The following is a 23,577-nucleotide window of genomic DNA, read 5'->3' on the forward strand; positions in this document are numbered from 1 at the left end:
TTTAAAAAACCAATATGGAATCAATTGAATGTGAGTCAACTATATTGTGTTACAGTCAAGCTTATCACTTTTCAAGATGTGAATAAAAAAAGTTTCAATAATTCAAGTGGATTCTCTTGGAGATAGCAATCAAGTAATTGATAGAGACACAGAAGTCATCTAGATATGTGAAACTGAGGAATATCCAACTTAAAAGTTTGAGAATGCAATCAATAAATATTTTACAAAATTGAATACCATGTAAATAGTGCATTTTCATAAAACCATTGTATGTGAGCCTCTCAACTAGGTGTCTTACTCTTTCTGACTTGTGGCTGTAAATTGCTTTGCATCTCTTTCTTGCATGTGGTGATAGGTATTTTCCTTCATCTTTTTTAACTCCTAGAGTAGACAAGGTGTGGAATAACGTTAATCCAAATCAAAGATACTGTATTTGCAACCACACACTTTTTCATCACCTCACTTTCTCATCAACATATGACAACAAGATAATAAAAATGCTAGCAATGAATTTAAATGGAAAGAGATTCTATATTGCCCACTTTTCAAAGTGCCAACATTCATGTCAACATCAAAGAGAATCAAAGTCGATCATTACTTTAACATGAATCGAATATTGCAACTTAAAGACTAAGTGCATTTAAAATTCATGGAGAGAACTATGGAATAGATTGATGTACACTATTGGTTTCAAAAAAAAATTGTGACATGTAATTCGAGTATTAGATGAAAGTTCACAATGTATGTTATGTAGATAAAACAACACAAGTCGATCAAAATTCCACACCAAAGTAGCTCTTCTCAAGTAATGCCAATGAAACATTCATTCAAAAACATCAACATTCAAGCACACGATGCTTGTCCAAAGGAACTCAACCATTGATCCCAAGTCAAATGTATACATTCATTCATGGAGGACAACAACAATAGCAATCATTAGACAGATAACACCATATTTCTTATGGTCTAGCATAAGCAATTACTAAATCCATCTGAGGCTACATTATAGAGGTTCATTATCCCATTGAGACTTCAGACGAGGATAACATGTTGATCTTCATAGTAGCACTTTTCTATTGGGATCGCCACAATAGCAAATTCTGTTGGAGAATTTGACTCTTTTTAACATCATCTTAGCATTTTCTACTACCAAAATGTCTAAAAGCATTTTGTAGAGCACCCTCTAGTTATCCAATGAAATCGAAGAGGGATAATAGAATGTATAAATTGCCTTGTTCTAATTGCATGTGTGTTTGCAGAGAACTATGTGGACTAAGGAACCTAATCGTATGAATGCATTTCAATATAAACCATTTTTCTTCACGATTTCAATAGTGTATAGCTACTTTACTTATGTGTGCATCTCTCTCTCTCTCTCTCTCTCTCACACACACACACACACACACACACACACACACACACACATGCACGCACATGCACACATGTACCCATGCACATAGGCACACGTACATGCACACGCACATGCTCTCACACACACACAAGCGTGCACACACACACACACACACACGCACATACACACGTGTGATTGCTATGTGGGTACATGCACAATGACATGTACCATAGATGTTCGAGTGATAACTTTGAATATGATGCATACCTGACGAGCCATGTTGAAAATCCATTACGGAGACGCTTCTGTGTATATATTCTTGATATAGCATTTAGTACATGGATATACTTCCGTTTATGATTATTCATTATATAGTTGCGTGAGGGCATGTTTTCCACTGGCTTGAGAGACATGGGGTCGATATCATTAGTACTTGGTTATGACCCCATATCATGGACAAATGATGAGCGATCATACATGATATTATCTTGAAATGATAGCATGAATACAAAAAATATTTTCATTAAAAAAAATGGCCATCAACAATAGTTCAAGGCAAAAATGCCCAAAGGTGGGATGATAATATCCACATTTATCACTATGGGGATACATGTAATGTAGCTATGATTGGAGGTCATAAATAGTGTGGGACATGTGGCATACTTGAAGTTATCTTAAGCAATATATGTGATGAAAGTTCCTAAGGGATGGCTCAAGATTATGAATGGGAGTAAGGGATGCCTAAAATTAAAATTAATGGGATGCCATTTGACCCTCATTTGACATAAACCACAATGTGTGGATGAAGTCAAGTAGTCGGTTTTATTTTATGGAGATGGACTAACCTTGTTTTCCCATTAATGGACTTGATAGTTGGTGAGGCAGCCGACTATGGGATGTGATGCCACGTTTAAAGTGTAGTCGAGGGAACACAATTGCAAGATTATACTCTTAGAAGATTGGAATTGATTTCTTGTTGGTATATTCATTTTTGTTAGGCTTATATGCCTGTATGATGAGTTTATACATTGTACAATGATTGAGAGGCTGTAGAATTGATGTGTGCTTGGGATACTTTTCAAATTGGAGGTTTGCAAGGTGCGATTGATATAAGATGCAGCATACTTCATCATATTCAGTAGCACAATGGAAAGAGCTAAGGACACAAGCATGAGGACGTAAAGCAGGTCAAGTAATGATATTGAGAAAATATCAAATGTTTCAACATGGATTTGAATGGTCGTCTTGGTGGAAAACCAACTTGGATAACTATTTATATGGATAGAATGGTAGCATACCATACAATTGTGGTGAGAATTAATCTCCTTGCTTGACAACAAGGATGGCCCTAATGATTGAGGGAATGGTTCTAGATGGAGGGATTTGTTGGTATACACTGTTTCTCTAGCAACACCGGTTGAACAAAGTATTTATATGAACCGTGGTAGCCTCAAAGGCTTACGCATAGTGCAACATCTTTTGTTGATGGATATACTCTACGAACATGCAATGTCTTTTGTTGATGGATATACTCTAGAAATATGCAAGGTTTCCTTCCTGGCTAGACAAGGTCAAGACTGTCACATAGAGATGCTACCCTGCTAAACACTGTCAACATACACAGTTTGCATCCAGGTATGGTGACTTGCTTTGTGACGATCAGAAATATGTATGCATTGTGTGATTTTTGAGTTTGGCCTATTTCTTATCTTGACTATGGCCGACTAGAATGGTGCTGGGTTAACGCATTTTACACCATTTGTATAGCAACCTATCTGTTGAACAAGTTTTGGAGAAGTAAGCACATTTGTATATGGTCGACATCTACTTTTTGTATTCCATTCAATTTTATGGGAAACCTCACACATGGGCTTGTGCATACTACATGAAATCATTGTGCACATCTATGGGAAATTTAAAGGACCCTATCTACATAGTAGAGGAAGTAAAGGTGAAGAGGTTATCTTTGCTATTACAGGCTAGGACATGTCATTACGTTGCAACACAAGATTTTTCCACCGAGTAGTCTTGTAGCTGCTCCTTCTCTATTTGAAAGTCTAACATATGTTAAATAAAAACGGTCTTGGACTTATTAGCAAGTAGAGAAGGATATAATTAAACAAATAACATATGCTATTGCCTCACCAGATGAATCCCAATTGAGATCGTCGGTTCCATACTTTCTTCAAGGTTTTGAAGGTGCATTCATATGAGATTAGCGATACCAATATTGTAGCACACCCATAAAACTTATGCGTGCATGCGCGCGCACACACACACAAATGCATACATACGTGTACACACACACACACACACACACACACACACACATGAGTATGCAAGGAAGAAAGAAAGAAAAGTCTTGCTTGCATTTTCACATACAAGCTCAAATTGAAAAGGAATACAAGCCTAAACTTGAAATGAATGGAAAGAAGTAAATACAATAAAATGGAAGTACTCAAGACAGGTGAATGATAGAATAAACAATAGTACAATCAGCTCTTTAGCCAAACACTATACGCCCACTATAGATTTGCATTAGTCAAGACAACCCTCATTCCTTCCCTTACATACATTCCCCTTTTACAAGGTGTGGCCAGTACTATTCACCCACATTGAACTTTAAAAAGCATACGATTGGTGAAGAAAAGGCATTGAGATCAAGGTGGATAAAGATGTTAAGAAAGATTTGTAATGTGGAAACAAAATTAATATACTCAATTGATCAATGAAATATGTGTGCAAATAGTCAAGTCCCTCATATGGATTGAAGATTCTACAAGATGAATTACTCCATTCTAGGTGGCATTCGATCTAGAATTAGTGGAACTAGTGGAATTCCTTGTGATGAGTCTAAGGGTTGAGGTTTTACACAAAGAAGGAACCCTATAGAAATACTTGGATGGATTGTCCAAGATTGAAGCCTAGAAGCTCTCTTACCTCTATCGTGCCCAAACTTTTGAAGCCTAGAAGAACTCTTGAACCTTTGAAGCTCTCTTACCTCTACCATGCCCGAACTCCCCATGTTAGAAATCTCCCAAAAACTGCACAACAAACAAATGAATGGCAAGCACCTTCAAAGTAAAAGGGTCCATATAAGATCGATGCACCAGCTATAAAGAGATCCGAGTGTGACTAGCAAGAAATCCATCCTCCCTTGAAAGGATGTTGGTAGCTGGTGGTAGTGATTGACAATTGGCTACATCTCATAGGGCTACAACATTTCATGATCTCCCATGAAGCCTCATTTTGATTGAGTAGTGGTACTCGAAGCAATTAATACCTATAAGTGTTCCACAAAGACCTTCTAAGTGAGGGGCCAAAATATCACCATTGGTGAGGCTAAAGTGGATGCAACCTTCAAGCTACTAGTGCAAGGAGATCACTCCCCTCAAAGCCTTCCATATCCAAGTGTGATGACCTCTACCTAGAGGGAGCTTGCTTGTAGGGCCAAGGCTATGCCATGAGTTAGGATAAGGACTCGAAAGCAAAGAACTACTTCTAGTTCCTTTTGAAGAAAATTTAGTTGGATCATAGACACTTACATCCCCAAGGTATTGGTTCAAAAAGCTTTGAAGGAAATAACATGAGCGTAGGTTTAGGCAAAGCTTCACTTATCCAAGATCAAGTAGAGAAACTCAGCTAGCCACCACCACTAGTCGAAATGATAAACATGTTGGACAAACTCTTTGAATCTGTAAGGCCCTAAAGCCTATAAAAATTTGAGCCAGTAGAGCAAATAGAAGAAGCATTACCATAACCACAACCATAGCCACAACCACATCCACATCCATAGCCGAAACCTTCTCAGGAGAAAAAAATTGAATGACCAAAAGAGAATAAAGAAAGAACCTAATAGCTGGAGTAAGGTGAAGTAAGCAACTCTCCATCAAAATAATTTTAAACTCGACCAATGGAAGCTACACTCAAAACCCTTGACTACCCTGTCAGAAATTGATGTTGGATCTCCTAATGAGGCCAATGTAAAAATATATTATTATGAATATGGATTTGGCATTATACAATCCATCAATATCTTGTGCAACATCCAAGAGAACTTCAAGCTTGCTTGCATGGGAGAGCAGAAAGCCCAAAAAATTTTCCAATTAGATGAAACAAAGCACGAAGTCAAGGCACTTAAGGAGGTAATAAAAATTTGAAACATACAACTCGACAAAGAAAACACCAGGCTAAAGATACAATGATCAATCTTGGATAGGGTAAAAAGGGAAGGTGTCAACCTTGTGTAGACTTTGGAAGCCTATATTGACCAAGCCTCGGACAAACTTCCAATTTCTCATTGACATCCAAGCTAAGTGCTCTAGCAACATGCTAACCATTTTTGAAGGAATTCATCAACAAAAGTATAGATTGTAGGCAAATGTGGAAGAACTGCTACAACTCTTGGCAAGGCCAACATAACCCATCTATCCAAATTTCAAGAGAGATGAAGATCCCAAGTTAGGCATGAGAGGTGGGGGAAAGGAGCAAATGAAGGTGACTAAAGAAGTCCACGAGCTTCTTATGGAGTACCAAATGAATCAAAAGGTTGAGAGAACACAAGCAAAGTTTGGTTTTCAATCTCACTAAGATTGAGCAGAGAGAATTTGGCTAGCCCTCAATGCCCATCGAACTTGACACTAGATCTTGCCTATAGCCTACAATCTAGGCTCTATATCATGAAGACAAGGGAGTTGGCATCACAAATGTCCCTCAAAATTCCTCTAAACATCAAGTAGGCATGGAAAAGAAGAGTCCAAATCACAGAGGCACATAAGATTTGTGAAATGGTAGCCAACCACCAAAATACACTGTTGGACACAATTGAAAGATCCTAAGTTGAGCGCAAAATCGTTGTCCATTTCAAAAATTGAAAGGACTAGTAATAAAAGATGCACTATATCTCATAATTCAAAGCAATATAGATCTACAACCTATTTCATGAGTGCACTGAATCTCTAGTGCCACAATACTAAGCAAAGGTCTAAATATAAAGAAATATTCTATCATTTTTTAATCTTGAGTACTTTCATTCTGTTGTCTTTACTTGTTTTGATTCGTTCCAAGTGACTTGTTTATTGGCTTTTCATTTGGTGCTTCATCCACTCTCATTGCAATCTGCATAGCACTCACCTCCCATCAACTCACACTTCATTTTGCAAGATGGTAATCTACTTCATAATGCCTAGAACGAATTCAAATTGAAATACTATGCCCAGAAATACAAAGCAACATATCGACCATGTTTAGTAGTAGCTACATAATTCAATGTAGTAGAGAAATTCCTATTAAAATTTAACCATAGTCCTCACCTTCAACTTTTTCAAATCATGATGAAAGTTTACCCATGTCACTGTTTGATGTTATTTATGCTATAAGTGGAATAGAACACAAAAAGACCTTCCAAGGGGACTGGTCGAAGAGTACTAACATGGCATCCTACTTTAATGGCAAGGAAGGACACCAAAAGAGTGAATGTTGATTGTGAAAGAAACAACTCGAATGCTCCAAAAGGCATGCAATCAAGATGATTGTGCACTAACAACTGGTATGATGGTAATAAAGGTGAATGCAAAGTTGGCCCATAAGGTCACAAGGAGCGGTTTAGATGAGCTTAAAGAAGACAACAAAGAAAGGCTTTTCTAGAAAGAAGAAACAAAACTAGCCAAAAAAATAAGCTATGACATCAAGCACAAAGAACCCCTCATCAAAGTAAGGTTTTTCTAGAAAGAAGAAGCAAAACTAGCCAAAAAAATAAGCTATGACATCAAGCACAAAGAACCCCTCATCAAAATAGGGGAGTCATGAGATCGATAGCCAATGAATGACCAATCAATGGGACCAAATGAAAGAATGATGGATGCCAACAAGGAATTTGGGAGCAAAATAAACTCAAAGGAGTCGCAAAGTAGAAACAAATCAATGCAACCTAGGGAGAACTAAACGTGGTGATCTCCATTGCCCAACGACTGTAACTTGATTTCCACTATGATTCTTTCAAAGTATTATCTCATTACTCATGGCCACTCCCCTCATGTTAAGTATTGAGGTGATTGAAATGGTGACCTTGGATGGAGAAGTGCCCATGATTGATGCCAAATTCCATAGTCACATGAGGTGTGTGCTCATTTTGGGACATACAATTTCTAGTGAATGCATCATGATAAAAAAATCTCAGATCGATTCCATAAGGGACCAAATAATGCCAAACAAGTGCACTCATTCTTGGGCTTCTTTAACTTCTACTAAGGCTTCATCAAGAAGTCTGAACAATCATAGCCAAACCTCTTCATTAGCTAACAAGAGTACATATAAAGTTTGAATGTAGTGAAGCTTGAAGTGAAGCATTCTAAGTATTGCAATCAATTGCAAAAAAAGCATTGATCCTTTTAAAGCCAAACTAGAATCTATCCATGTGCATGTGGATACATTAGGGATGGCGATTTGTTCCATCTTATTTGTTCCATCCCTAATGTGGATACATTAGGGATGGCGATTTGTTCCATCTTAGCCCAGTCCAAAGGGACTTGGATTTCTCGGTCTACCATGCAAGCCAAATGTTCTCATTGATGGAGATGAACTACTCGATGATCAAATGAGGATAATGTACTGTGTCCAAAATTGTTTGGCACTATCAACACTCCATTCGTCTTCTATGTGGATCATCAGACATTGCTATACTTGATCAACAAAATAATCATGACATAATGATTGATGCGATGGATGCTATTGCTCCAAGAATTCAACTGCAAGATTGTCCACAAGCCTAGTTCGTCACATTGTGGAGTTGATTGCTTGTCTCACACCAAAGATAAGAAATCTAGCAGTCTCCCAATGCTAGTATGTTCATAGTGTTAATGTATGAAGGCAAGCATGAAGAGATTAGTCAATATCTCTTGATGGTGACATTCCTTTAAGATGCAAGTAGAGATGAATGGAAAAGTATTGCACTTAAATCTTGGAAACTTTCACTCATAGGCGGTTGCTTGTACCAAAAAGGGGGTACATAGTGCTTTAGCGCGATGCGCCTTTCCACCCAAAAGAGCAATCATCATGTATGAAGTCCATCGAGGGGTAGCTAGTCATCATTTTTCCACTGATCATGGTAAAAAGAATCCCAAGTGCAAATTATGGCGGAGTACCATCAACGTAAATGTCTCAAAGCATTGCAAAACCTATGTTGCATGTCAACAAATTGGAGGCCAACCTTCTAAGACTAGATACCATTGCAACTAACCTACCCATGGGAACCTTTCCACAAATGAGGATTGGATGTCGTCAGGAAATTCAATATGGACATGCATTTAGGCCACCACAAATACATCATGGTGGCAACAAATTATATTACCAAATGGGCCAAAGCAAAAGCACTTAGGAACAACACAACTCGAAGCAACACAATATTCTTGTACGAGAATGTCATATCTAGATTTGCATTGATATCATGTTTGACCAATTGTTCACTTCATCAATTCAATCATGATGTCTTGCTGAAGGAATTCCTCATTTAGCACAGGAAATCAACAACATATTGTTTGTGTGCAAATGGTTAGACCAAAGCAACCCACAAGATACTCAAAAGGATTTTCCACACAAAATAGTGAATGAGCACTGAATTGATTGGGATCACAAAGCTCCAATTAGCACTATGGTCCTACCTAATGGTATTCAAGGTCACAAAAAAGCACACTCTAGTCCCATGTCATATGGCTTAGAAGCAATCATGCCACCAAGGGACAAAGACATACAGATCCACATCGACCAAGAAGTAGAGATTCACATAGTCCAAGAAGTGGCAAAAACAAGTACCATGTGCAAGAGCACAAAGCAATCTATGAAGTCAAATGACTATGAGAATAACAATAGAATGAAGAGAATCGCTGGTAGGAAAGGGATTGTGTGTCTCCAAACGAGGAACCCATCGAAGTAGAGTCCAAATTCCAATAACCAATAATGAGTGCAACAAGGGCTCAACAATAAATCAAGATTGCAATGAATAAGCTATCAAGTTAGGAATCAAGAAGGCAAAGAAGATTTGGGAGGCGGCATACCACTCATAGCGTAGATGGGGATGGGGATGGCCATTATTAATATGAACATGCTTGCCTGCTTCTAGTTTATGAGCAGAAGAATAACCCATGATATCAAAGCCTATGTTGATTAATGGATATTGAACAAAGGGATGGAAGTGGGTACTTCTAATGTTCCCACAAAGTGACCATGTTAAGGGCTGGTGAATGTGAATCTTTGGAAAGTTGATGGTGTGTGCTACAACCCAAATGGCATGAATTTGGTAGTATACACACCCCATTCTATAGTAAATACGGACTGGCCCTCATGGGCAATAGGGTATTTGATTATAGCCATTGTCACCATCCATATACGAATACATCTCGTGGCATGTAACTTGGTCCTATAGATATCTGATCATAGCCATTGTAACCATCCATAAATGAGTACATGCCACGAGTACATCTTGTGGCATATAACTTCATCCAAAAGTCCATCTGTAAATGGGATTGGGAATGGATACATTTCTATTTGGGGATTTAGTTTTCTATAATCCACACAAACACAGAGTTTGCCATCCTTTGTGGGGTGCCACCACATTAGGAAACAACGAATCAATTCTATCAATCACATAAATGAAACCACTTGAATTAGCTTGTCAAGTTGGGCCTTGACTTGCTTGGTGTAATTCAGCTTTGTGCTTGGCATTTGGTATGAGCAAAATCTGATGCTAATAGATCTCTTGTGGAACTCCCCATAGATCTATATAATTCTGGGATAAACCATCCTTGTATTATAGAAACAACTCTTTGTCTACTTGGAGTTGATCACCAAGTAAATATGCAGTGACGATAACATGCAAGGGTTTTCCTTAGTTCCCAAATTAAGCTCTTGTGCTAGTTCCCAAGATTAACTATTTGGAACCCAACTGGGTGATTGAAATTGGTGTCTCAACTCCCATTCATACTATGTGCTAGTGCTTTGATTGGTCTTGTTACCCTTTGTTTCATTTTGGGCGTGCAAGGTAATTGATGTTTCCAGATGACCAGTGTGGTGTTCACTCTTCAACAAATGAGGCAAATCAAGGCACAATGAATATGTAGGATGGGGGCAAGGGAAAATGCACAACTTAGAAGGGAAGTGATGAATAGAGAGAGAGAGATGTATGCTGGGAACTACTATTCTTCTATTACTTAGCCAAAATCAATGATCATAGACAACTGACTCAAAGGTTGCACTCTACACATGTGTGTTGCCTTGGTACATTGCATTGACAATCATTTGCACCTCCTCCTAAAAAAGGGCTAGGTACCATTACATCATGTTGGACCTTGTAATTGTTTTTGCTTTTGTGGATCCTACATTCATTTGATACATGTCTCCCTCAAGTTTAGATCATTACTCGTTAGATCCATTGTCGTTTGACTCTTCTTCAAGTTTGGATGATTGATGATTGGAGCCATTATCATGTGACTCTCGCTCAGAATCCGATCCCTCTACTTGCTACCATAGGCTCAGCTAACTTTGATAGAGTTACGGTTCTTTGTCGCCTTATCTTGTCCCATAAAGCTACCTTGCTTTGTCCCATAGCGCCGTCTACTACAAGGATCTTCAGAGATGATATGAGTCGAGGAGTGTTCAAAGAACTTCTTCTTTAATAGGAAAAAGGCAAGGAATAACTTGATTCAGTAGATCTTGGATGATGCCTTTGCAACTGCTAAACATCGAGTATCAACTTTAGATTGCAACTGAGCCAGCGCATCATTGTAATTGAAAATATCCTGATCACTAAAGCAATAATTTAGTCCTCTCTTTCAAAGTAACATAGGGGCTTTGTTATTGGAGGTTGCTTGAAGTTGGTCAAAAGCCCTTGTTTATCGGTTGTTTCAACTTGTTATAACTTGCCTCTAAAGCTTGTGATATCAAATAGGCTATTGTTCAAATGTATTCCATTGTCATTTTTTTACTTTACATTAGGTCTTTTAGCACCGTCTTCTTAGAAACATTGAAGCGAACAATTTTTAGCAACCTTTTATAGTCAACTTCTTTCCTTATTTCGGTTCTCTCAGAATCAAAGTTGCTGCCATAAAGGCCAGATGATTCTTTATTTTGCTGTTTTTTTCTTCTTTCCTTGTAATGATTTTTTGAACAAGAGTGATTTTTTTACTAATCTATCCACTATAGCCTCTTCCTAACAAAAGAACTCTCGTTGCGCTTTTCTTGTCAAATGCAAATTTTTAGGTCTATGATGACTGAAGGATCTTTGAAAATGTGATTCTTTGTTGTGGCTCTAGATAAAAGCTAGAAGAGTGGCCTTGAGCAAAGACTTTGGTCTTTCCATGACTTTGATATGTAGCTTGTAAGACATCTTGTAATGATTCTAAGTTAATGACTGAGTTATGCTTTACAAAGCTGCTTTGGCAGTCTTGTGTTTAATTTTGTCACATGTGGCAAGCTATCTTGACCTTAGATAAGGTTCCCTGAGGTTCCTTTTTTCTTAGTCAAGCAAAGCCACCCTCATATCTCTACCCTTGACTTCAACTTCTTGTGCCCTTGCACGACCCTTGTTTCCACCCTCATCTTCAAGCTCTAGTGAGACTTGTCAACACCGACAAACTCATATGTATGATCCACTATAGGCTCGGTTTGTTACTTTGTGTTTTGTTGGTTTAGGCCAACGCCTCATCACTGCATGCCTCAAATCTAAACCTAGGTGATTCCCATGTTGTCCTTATTTCATATAGACTCATACAAATTGGATCCGTGGAGTTGGTTTAGTGCTACAGGGATCGGATCAGCATGAAGATGCATCAGATTAACACTCATCCTGCTAATATGATCCCTAAGGATTGGATTAGCATGAGGATGCACACTAATGTGATCTTGGGGATCCAATTAGCATGCATCTTCAAGCAAATCCACTCTCGTAAGCATGAGGAAGCATGCTAATCCAATCCTAGAGCATGGACTGGGCAATCTTGCCCGTCCATGATCCTTGCTAAGTCTGTAAACACCTGTAGTACCCCAAAGCTCGTCTGTAAGAATTGAAAGTGCCAACGGTGTCAACATAGAATTCTAAGTTGCTCTCGAGGCTCGAACTTAGGACTGTCACATACACACCCTCACGTTTTAGCCGCTCTTTGGGCATGCTTCCCACAATAATTAGGTGTGATGGCGGTTAGGGGAAGTGTGGTAAAATGGCCACTCACCTTCTAGTTTCCACGAAGTAGAGTTTGCAAGAGGAGGGTCTGGAGGCTGGGAAAGCAAAGTGAAGGGAGGCTCGAGGGCAAGGAGCACCTCAGGGTGGCAAAATGGATTAGCCAGGGTTGTGAGGCACGCAAGGCCACCGCCACCTGCTCGCGTGAACCCAGAGGGTGCTCACACCGCGGGGCGTGGAAACAGGCCCTAAGTAAACATCCTTACTCTGTAAACACGCTTAGTAGTAAAGCTTAATCTCACAATTAGGACGCCATCTTCGTGCTCTAATCCATCCATTGCAGACGAGAAGAGAAATTTGTGTTGAGGGCCGTTGTTGGGTTGTGGGCAGGACGCTATCTCCAGGACAAGAAGAGAAATTTGTGTTCAGGCCTTTGTTGGGTTGTGGGCAGGACGCTATCTGCAGCTTAGAATATTGCTCTAATCCATCCCTTGTAGACGAGAACACCAATTTCTCTACATTAGAGCTGCCATGGGCAAGCACAAAACTAAAGCACCCCCCTCCAAAGGAAAGCCCAAACATTCTCTGGATCAGGAACGGCGCGATGGCAAGAAGAGCGACAATCTCCGCAGCTCTGCCACCGTGCGTCGGCTTAGCATGTACAATTCGCGGCCTGTTCGTAACAGCAAAGGCCGGATATTACACCACGACCTGCAGTCTCGAGAGATGCCCTCCACTCGCATTCAGCCGGATCGCCGATGGTTTGGTAAAACCTTTGAATGCGTGTTCTTATCCTTCTCGTTTTCCGCCTCTGCTTGCTTTAAACTGAACGTTACTGTTTTATCCTACGGTATTGCATTTTTGCCGCCTTAATGGGCGCTCGTAATGGTGAATTGAATGCAACACCTCACTGGTTTTATAAAAAGAGACCACATTAGGCAGAAATAAACTCCCATACGTCTTTCTTGTTTTGGGTTGAAAGGTGGTGTAGAGGGAGAAACAGGAAGATAGCTTAGCTTTTGTTTTCGGCATTTATATGAGAGATTCGATCTCACGTCTTTATAATTTTCAGGGAATACGAGAGTTGTTAATCAGAAGGAACTGGATAGGTTTCGCGAGGACATGAGAGCTCGGATGTCAGATTCCTATACTGTCATCTTGAAGGAAAAGAAATTACCGCTTTCTCTATTGGATGATCATCAGAAGGTATGAGGATTGGATATGTTATAGCCCTTATAATGACATAGCATAGCTTCTCTCTGTCTTTATCTGCAACTTTACTTCCACGTTTTACTGGAATTACTTAATGGATACATTGAGAATGGTGAGCACAAGCGATTTCTTACTAATAGGATTGGAAAATAAAAGCAAAGATGTTCTCTGGTCGCTTAACTCTATTTGGCCTCTGTTGGATTTACTACAGCAAGCAAGGGTCCACCTTTTAGATACGGAGAAGTTTGAAGATACATTTGGTCCAAAGAGAAAGCGGAGGCGCCCAAAACTGGACATCGAGGATTATGATGATCTCTTCCAGAAAGCTTCTGTTGGACAGGGTTTGTTGTTTGTACCATGCTGTTACTGCTGTAGATCTTAAATCTTCATTCTTAAATTTTAGATTGGTGAATTAATAGTCTCTGTACTAAATGCCGGCATACAGGCATGCTTGGGGGTAGTGATGTCAGCTTAGTCTCAGAATATTCAGAAGCCAGCAAATTTTTTTCCTTGGAACTCTTCATGCGGGAGATACTAAACGAAAGTTAATCTTCAGCATGACTGGGTCTGTTCTTCCAGCTCCAGAGCCTTCCAAGAATATACAAAGACTTTTATATAAAAGCACATCTGTCTCTGTGTTTGTGGATAAGTTTGTACGATGAACTAGTTGTTTTTAACTATATGTGTGAGTGTCAGGAAGTAAAAGTTGAGGTTTTTGTGATTTTTCTTTCACACGATACCTTTTAGCATGTTGTTGGTTCTCTCTCTGTCTCTCTCTTTGACAAGATAAATATGCGTGATAAGTTTCCATTTGCAACAACAGGTGGGATTGAGTTTGGAATCCACTGAAACAGTGGCAAGCATACAAGTCACCTCATAATGCTGGCATGTTTGTAGGCCAACAAGTCTGCCATGTGAGCTCTAGAGGTTATACCCCAGTCTGCATGAAAGTTGTCCAGGATCTCACAGGCTTTGTAATCAGGGTTTAGGGCCTCATTCACCATTGGTTGCATATATTCATAAAGTCCTCGTTGATGGATGGTTATGTTGAGAGCTAGAAGATCAATCAATCCTTAGGTTTGTTTTCAGAGCCTATTTTACCCACGCATGAGAAGCATGAGCACATATATTATAAGGTCGAGATTGTGCAACAACGTGAAACACAAGCAGTCTCAAAAAGCCTTTACTGGTCATACAAAAGTGTGACAACTAGTTTAAAGCTGTGCAAGCATGTTTGTCGCTCAAATCAAATTTCAGAAATGTAGAGGACTGATAGAAATGCATATATTGGAGATGTGATTGAAGTACACAAAGTTTGTGCGAGTGGGCAGAAACAGAGCAAGAGGGGAGTAAATGCTACTTACCTGCCTACTTGGCCTGGAGGAATCCTTCTTGGTATTAGAGCCATGCAATACGTTGTGCAGGATGCCTCATGCAGCTTTGTATAGTTTTCTGGACCAACCGCACATAGCAACATGGATGGGATTAGTAATCTATTAATGTCATGTGGCAGCTATAGATGCTCCACCTTAATTTCTGAGTAACTCCAAATTTAACAATTGAACAACCAATCATGCCATAACCTCTCGATCCATGCCGAGTAGTTTGGGCAACAAATGCCTGAACATTGCTATGCATTGAGGGGGATTTATTCTTTCTTGTTTGCTCTTCCCGCAACAGCAACCCAGTAAGTCCTCAAATTGTAGGGGCTGTGCATTACCCCTCAAAGATAAAGTAAGAGAAGTGTGAAATTTCAGGTAGAATCTGGCAATGCTGACAATATTTTAGACATCAGTTCGTTCTGAGAAATGGCTTCATCAATCTTTAGGAGCTGCTCTCAAAGATCCTGGATCTTTGTAAGATGACCAACCAAAGATCGTGGATCTTTGTAAGGTGACCAGCCATGCTATCAATGAAACCGGCCTCTAATCACTCAGAGGGCAGTGGAACTAAACCTTTAATCACTTCAGCACTTATTTACAGCTCACAAAGCATATATCACAACCATCAACCATTGCATGATCACCATTTGGCATTTACCCATTTGTTCACAAACAAAACCACTGAAAAAGGGATGGAGGTTCCTGCTCAACAAACATAGACAAGTGCAACCCGATTGGCCCCAAACACCGTGGCGCCTCTTTCGGTATTTCTTTATATTTCACAGTGAAATGATTACAAGTTGCATCTGGGAGACCTTCCCTGCAACTGAGCACGCAGCCCCAATTCACTAAGCCTTCGCAAGGCTTTCAAGCATAGAACACCATCACATAAGTGCACTGAACCCATAGGCTCAATCCAAAGGCATTCTCTTTTTCGAGTGCAATTCCATTGGTTGTCCAGATGCAATCACACTGCACCCGCTGCACTCTCTTTGAGTGGTTTCCAGATGGCATTCACAAAGCTTTTCAAAGCTCCAAAATAAAATCAGCAAAGTACCCAACCAAAGAATGACTCATGTAGCACTGCCTGGGCACCTATGAGCCAAGAAAGAGGCGGCACACGAGGCCAACCAATAGCTTATGGCAAAAAGAAATTGCAACAGCAAAATCACAACTCACCAAGCCCTGAAAACTCGAACCAAGTCCTCAATCGCCAAGAGGACATAGTAGCCAATGCCCAATTGCATTCTCAGCCAAAGAGGAGTGCAAAAGCATGAAGAAAGAACATTTACAATAGCCGACCAGCAAGAATTCCACTGAAAAATGCGAAAAGAAGCACTTTTGTCGCGAAGAAATGGGAGTTCTTGGGCTCAAAAGAAGCGTGCTTCAGAGAGGAATGCATTGAGAAGGTTTTGGAGAAGTTTCATCGCCGGAAAGTCCTCCAAAACTGATAAAAACCAGTCAACCAGCGCGTGGGACCACTTGAAATTCAACAGAAAGCTGTAGCTTTGCAAGAGGAGAGGCCCAGGAGGCGGTAGAAGCAAAAAGGTCGAGAAAAAGCCATTTTTGCAAATTCGACCAGCAAAAGAAGTGCTCAGCTCTGCCCGTTCTACCAAACGCACGGAGGGAAAAGCATATCACTACGAAGGGGAGGCAGAGGGGAAGCCATCGGGCCAAACGGAAGTCGAGGAATCCAAACGGGTGAGGAGTTATGAAGAAAAACGGAATTCAGCTGATGTAGGCTGAAAAACCAGTCGAAAATCTCAACAAAGGGAGAAGATGAGAGAGAAAACCACACATGTGAAGTTTAGAAGGCCCAGGAAGGTCTAGGAATGGCAAAGGAGCATGTAGAAGGCACTAGAGCCACCTGCAACTCTAGGGGGGCCACTGAAGGTACATGGCTCTCTAGGGGGTCCATTAAAAATGCCACATCATCATTTCCCAACAACCACTCTTTTAATTCCTTGGAATGCCTTTGGACCTAGGGCTTAATTACGCTTATGTGCTAGGCACCATGCTGCGTTTAATTACACATTATGAAGCCCATGCTAAGTTGTCACGGTCTTGTAGTACATTAAAGTACTTAGAATTTCACGCCCTCGTGACATACCCCTCTCTTGAAACAGCAAACCACAGTTTGCTGCCCCAAAACACAGGAGTGAGCATGAAATATAGCATAAAAGAGTATACAAGAAAGCCGCAGCTATAGTATACAGAGACAGTGAAAATATGGCTAGGAGAGGCATGCATCCATCCATATACACTCCTCAAAGTCTATGTGATCCTTGGCGATCAATAGTCAAGATGCATCAATATCATGAAGTCTCACAACAGAGATACTATCAGCTCAGTATCTCGGATGAAAGATACAGTGTCATCAAGCGACCTCATGAAATCACGGTGAGCCCGTCTGTACTGAGGGAGTGGAGGTGCTACCCCCCTCTCGAATACCAGGTAATGCTCCAGACGCTCGCTCTGCTGAACTACTTGTAGGAGCCCGGACCGCAGTCGGCTCTAATTGGAAAGCATCAAGGTAAAGCTGCAATATCCTAGGTGAATCTGCCAGTTCACCTTCCTCCATCCATTTTGCATCAAGTGATGGGTAATTTTGAAATTTTACCAAGTAGCGACGGATAACTTTACCCTTGAGCTTTCTATCTTTGTGTGCCAGAATCTGCTTTGGGACCAGAAGTTCATCCTCTTCTTCGACTTCAGGCTGCATCTCATCAGGTAAATCCTCGCGAGTATCTCCATGATATTGCTTTAATAAGCTCACATGAAAGGCATTATGTATCTTCAAATGCGGAGGCAACTTCAGCTTGTAAACTACCTCGTTTATCTTTTCAGAAACCTGGAAAGGACCATAGTAACGCATGTTCAGCTTTGAGTACAACCTTTCCTTGCCTTTCTTATTTTTAAGCCTTGCCTTTTGAAAACGCAGCAAAACCCAATCACCTCCTGTGAAAACCAATTCCCTGTGGTGCTTATCTGCTGCTCTTTTCTGCTTGTCCTGACTTCTTTGCAAGGCATATTTGATCTTCTTGTAAGCCTCTTCAAGGCTTTTCACAAAACGATCAGCTTCGAAGATTTTCTCTTTTGTATGCAAAATGGGAGGTATCTTCCTGGCACCTTCCACTATTTCAAAAGGTGCTTTACCTGTGGATGTGTGTACCGTATTATTGTAAGCATATTCCAGCAAAGGCAAATAATGCTACCATTTGCTTTTGTGGTCTGAGACATAGCATTTAAACATATCCAAGATGGTAGAGTTTTCCTGCTCCGATTGTCCATCAGATTGAGGGTGAAAAGATGACGAAAAATTCAGCGTAGTGCCCATATTTTCAAACAGCCCTCTCCAAAAGAGGCTGGTCATCCTCGGATCTCTATCACTGATTATGGATTCAGGCATCCCATGATACTTGAAGACATGCTGCAGAAATAATTTGGCCATTTGATCTGCTGTAATTTTCTTTCTTACTGGCACAAAGTGGGCTTGTTTGCTAAACCTGCAAATTATTGTCCACAATCCATCATGTCCAATAGGAGTACGTGGAAGATCAAACACAAAATCCATAGCTATGCTTTGCCATGGTCTATCCGGAATTGGCAAAGGGTGTAACAACCCAGGTGCCTTCTGCTTATCAAACTTTACTTTCTGACAAACCATGCATGTTCTCACATATTCTTCCACATCTTTCCTCAAAGATGGCCAATAAAAGTATTGCTCCACTGCTGTAATTGTTGCTGTAATTCCCCTATGTCCTGCATATGGAGGAGCATGACTTTCCATTATAACTTTTTGTCGCATCTGATCAGTGACACAAAGTCGTCCATGCATCAAAACGAAACCCTCTTTCAACATATAGTGATCATGCCTTTGACCATTAGAAAGCTGATCATAAATAGTTGAAAAATCAGCATCATTAACATATTGATCTTTCATCACATCTAACACATTGTTGTAAGCAATGCTCACTGCTGAAACACTGGATTTCTTGGAGATTGCTTCAGGTTGTGGTTTCCTGGAAAGTGCATCAGCCACAACATTTTTGTTACCCGGCACATGTACAATTTGAAAATGAAACATTGAGAGGAAGTTAGCCCATCTCATGTGCTTTTCAGATAATTTTCTCTCCGTGAGAAAATATCTAAGTGACTGATGATCTGTCTGCACATAAAAATCAGCTCCAAGAAGGTAATGTTTCCATGTGGTCAAAGCATGTATCACTGCTAACATTTCCTTCTTGTATGTTTGCAAGTACAATTCAGCATCTTTGAGAACTCTACTCTCATATGCAACCACTCTGCCATCCTGCATCAAAGTGCCTCTTATGCTGTTCCCACATGCATCACAAGTTACAACAAAGGGTTTTGCAAGATTTGGCAAGATAATAATGGGTTGAGAACACAACTTTTGCTTCAGCTCTTCAAAAGCTGCATTTTCCTTTGGTCCCCACCGAAACAGTACAGCTTTCTTTTGTAAAGCATGCAAGGGAGAAGCAATTTCTGCAAAGTACTTTATAAACCTCCGATAGTATGAACACAACCCAAGAAAGCTTCTGACTTCATGCAGATTTTTCAAAATTGGCCAACTCCTTATGGCCTCAACTTTTGCAGGATCCATCTTGACTCCATCCTTTGATACTATATGACCAAGAAAATGAATCTCATGCATAAAGAACTCACTTTTCTTGGTGTTTATTAATAGCTTGTGTCTTTTCAACTCTTGAAACACAATAGTGAGGTGTTTCCTGTGCTCTTGCTCATTTTTAGAGAACACAATGATGCCATCGAAGAAAGTGCCCACAAACTTTCTGTGTGCTCTAAAAATTATGTCTGTCATTCTATTGAAAGTGGCAGGTGCATTAGTCAAACCAAAAGGCATCACAAGGAACTCATATAAGCCAAATGAAGTGCGGAAGGCAGTCTTGTAGACATCTTCAGGCCGTATCCTTATCTGATGGTATCCACTTTTAAGGTCAATACGACTGAACATTGAGGAACCTTCCAACCAATCCAATATATCATCAATGCGTGGAATTGGAAAACGGTTCTTAATTGTGACTTTATTCAAAGCCCTATAATCAATACACATTCTCCAACTGCCATCTTCTTTTGCACAAGCAACACAGGGGAACAGTAAGGAGAATTACTTGGCTGTATTAATTTCTTTTCCAAGAGTTCCTTCACTTGTGACATTATCTCTTCCTGTTGTGCCTTACTGACACGATAGGGAGGTATATTAGGCAGTGAGCTTTTAGGAATTATATCAATTTGATGATCCTCCGGCCTCTTGGGAGGTAATTCTTGAGGAAGTGCATCTGAGAAACAATCCTGAAAATCTGAAATAAAAGCAGCCCTTTCTCTATCTAAAGCAGAAAGAGTAGAGCCTTTCTGAACTGGTTGGCTGTCCTTTTTGACAAAAATCAAGTACGCTGAAATATGACGCTTTATTACATTGGAAATACAAGAAGCTGAAACTACAGGGATGGACTCCCCTTTCAACTTTACATCAAGTACATGATTTTTGCCTCTATGAGTTAAAGAAATCTTCTTGTTTCTCATCTGCACATCAGCCCCCACCCTGTACATCCAAGGCATCCCAAGCAAAGCATCACACTCTGGCAAATGCATAATATAGAAGTCCTCTGCATCCTGATATCCCTGGATATGCATCCTCAACTTGCCAATGATAGGAGTGACAGGTGTGTTGAGTTCAGGGTTGGCCATATCACACATGCATTTCCTCAGGCTTGATGCCAAGCCTTCCTGCCATATCAGGAGTTATGAAATTCGCCTTTGCCCCAGAATCAAAGAAAAACAAACAATTCTGATTTCTGATTTTTCCCCATGCTCTGCACATCTCAGTCTTTTTCGTTTCTTCTTCATCATGTGCATGTGGCAAACTCCCAATCACATATGGAAGAAGTCCTGTGGAAGGTTTAGGCCTTTTGCCCTTCCGATCAGCCTGTTTATCACCATTCTTATCATCATCTGACCTGTCTCTTTTCTTGGATGGGCAATCATAAGAGCGGTGTCCCTCTCCTTTGCATATAAAACATTTGTTTTGCTCCATGAGTGACTTTTTCTCTTCATCAGATAACTTGGTACGGGGCTGTTTATTAGGCTGTCCACGCCTTTGACCAGCTTTGAATTGGGCTTTTCCTCCCTTTTGAAACGGTCGTTTGCCATAATTTTTATTTTCAGATTTGATGTCCTTATCCTGGTGTTTGGCAGCCCGTTTGTTGTCTTCTTTCTTGCTGTCCATAAAGCCCAAATTCTTCTCCTGCATCCATGCATATGCTGTCCTTGCATTCTCAATTAATTGAGTCATAGAACCCACCTTGGTTTTGATGCAATAATCACGTAGCTCACCAGGCAATCCACAACAGTACCTCTCTATTTGCTCTTTCAAAGAAACATGCCTGTAAGAGCTCAATGGCAGCAAAACATCCCAAAACCTTTTGGTGTAATCATCAAGATTCTTGCAAAGTTTGTATGACAAGTCATGCCAGTGTGAAAGTACTTCAACTTCAAAAGTTGGAGTAAGCCAAGGAGAAGAGAACACTTGCTTAAATTCCAGCCAAGTAGCAGGTGCATCTCCATCATAGTTACCAGCCGAAACGGAAGAAACGGAAGAAACGGAAGAAACGGAGTTTCTGGGCCCCGCCGAAACGGAAACGGAAGAAACGGCAATATGATACAATTTATGTATAAAAATTTATTTTTTATACATAATATAATTATCAATAGAGTGCAAATCATACATAATACAAATTACAATTATCTATACTTGAAGGCTGAAGCTTCAGGCTTCAGCCTTCAAGCATCAATGCATCATTCATGATTCATGCCTCTATGATTCTAAATTCTTGAATGATGCTTCAATAATCTGAAATCAACATGTATCATGAGTCATGACTAACAAGTTTGGCATTACAAGAATCTGAAATTTAGAAGTTTGAAGTACTTAAAGTTTAAACTTAGCACACAAGTTGAAACTTGAAACTTGAAACTTGAAACTTGAAACTTGAAAGTATTCAATGTCCAGACTCCATAGATGATCATGATTCATGGTCCACAAATTTCATGATCATGATTCATGACTCATGACTCATGAGTCATGCAAGACTCAAAATAAAAGCACTCATGGATGATATAAAAAAACAGCAGGACTACTGATCATCTGCATCATCCATGGCCTCCTCGTCATCGTCATCCTCTGCGTCCTCAGATAAGTTCGAGGCATCTGTGTCACTGTCTGAAGAAGAATCATCAACATCAGGATCAGGACCATCGGATGCAACTGAAGTACTAGCACCATCTCCAGATGGTTGAGTGTATGATCGTGTGTGGTGTGCTGGTGCTGACAGCTCCTCATACAACATGGTGTATATGTCCAGCTCTTCCCGTGGGATATCTGGTATGACCTCCATCTTCTCCACGTCCACCTTGTCTACATTCACTTGGCGAGGTTCGGGGCAGCCGGCGGTGAACTCAAGGAGACGGAGGTTGCAATGACAAAACACCAACCGCTCCAATTGAGCCGTGCTCAATCTGTTCCTCTTCTTTGTGTGAAAGAGGGCCCAAGTGCTCCAGTTCCTCTCACAAGGACCGGAACTGCAGTCCTGTGAGAGAACACGTATAGCAAGGCGTTTCTGCCATAAGCCAATTAAGCCGAGATAAGTATCAGGAACTTGATAACTTTAAACATATTTGTAGTAGATAAAACTTCAAATTACTTAACGACTAAGCTCCAACTAGTGGCGTTGGAACTTGTCTCTTAGACTCTTACCAAAGTAGGAGTACAGTTGCCATATTTCTCCCACCAGGAGACAGGTTGCAACTGTGTCTCTCGGAGCCTAGCTGTAGGTCGACCAAAGGAGAGGCTATGATTGCGGAACAATAGAAGTTCATCCTCCAGTCTTCGTTGCATCTCCAAGTCACCACCCGTCCAATTTTGTAGATACTGTTGCATCCCCTCCTCCAACTCGTCATTCTCATATTGCTCTTGACTGCGCCAGAGTGGATGCAATACATGTGCCACCGCATGGATTGGGCGGTGGAACCAATTCCACCGCTTATTCCATATAGCACGGATGGACTCAACCCTAAATCATGCCACAAGAAATTAGAATGCATTATGCATGCAAAATTCATAGACTATAGATAATAGTACATACATAATATATATCTGAAAATTCCAGGCTTCATGATAACAAATTGCCATTTAGTAACTGCAATAATTATACATATTACAAAAGTAAAAAGTCTTACTTATCAGGCGATAGGGAAGTGTTTCTGTTGAGGGCCTCTCCAATCTTGTCCATAAACTCGTACAAGAGCCCTAATGTGCTTCCCTCCATGTCTGTGATGCAAAGCACCGTGTAGATAGGATTAATCGATTTGATTAATGCCTCCGCCTCATTCCACCAAGACTCATCCATGATCATGCGAAAAAATTT

At 40.3% G+C, this 23,577-nt stretch overlaps 1 protein-coding gene across 1 annotated transcript in view; it reads left to right on the top strand.

The window, feature by feature from the left end:
- Positions 1-12,830: 12,830 nt before the first annotated feature.
- ATNUG2 (GTP-binding family protein) overlaps positions 12,831-23,577 on the top strand; it is a 47,083-nt gene continuing 36,336 nt past the window's right edge. The window contains exons 1-3 of the mRNA XM_087392248.1: positions 12,831-13,284; positions 13,591-13,724; positions 13,942-14,071. Of these exons, the coding sequence (XP_087248374.1) occupies positions 13,050-13,284; positions 13,591-13,724; positions 13,942-14,071 (499 nt within the window). The 5' untranslated portion in view covers positions 12,831-13,049. The remainder of the gene's footprint in view (positions 13,285-13,590; positions 13,725-13,941; positions 14,072-23,577) is intronic.

Source organism: Dipteris shenzhenensis, chromosome 21 (assembly GCF_047967505.1).
Source record: "Dipteris shenzhenensis isolate YYH24624 ecotype China chromosome 21, Dip_SZ_1.0, whole genome shotgun sequence".
In the NCBI taxonomy this organism is placed as follows: Eukaryota; Viridiplantae; Streptophyta; class Polypodiopsida; order Gleicheniales; family Dipteridaceae; genus Dipteris; species Dipteris shenzhenensis.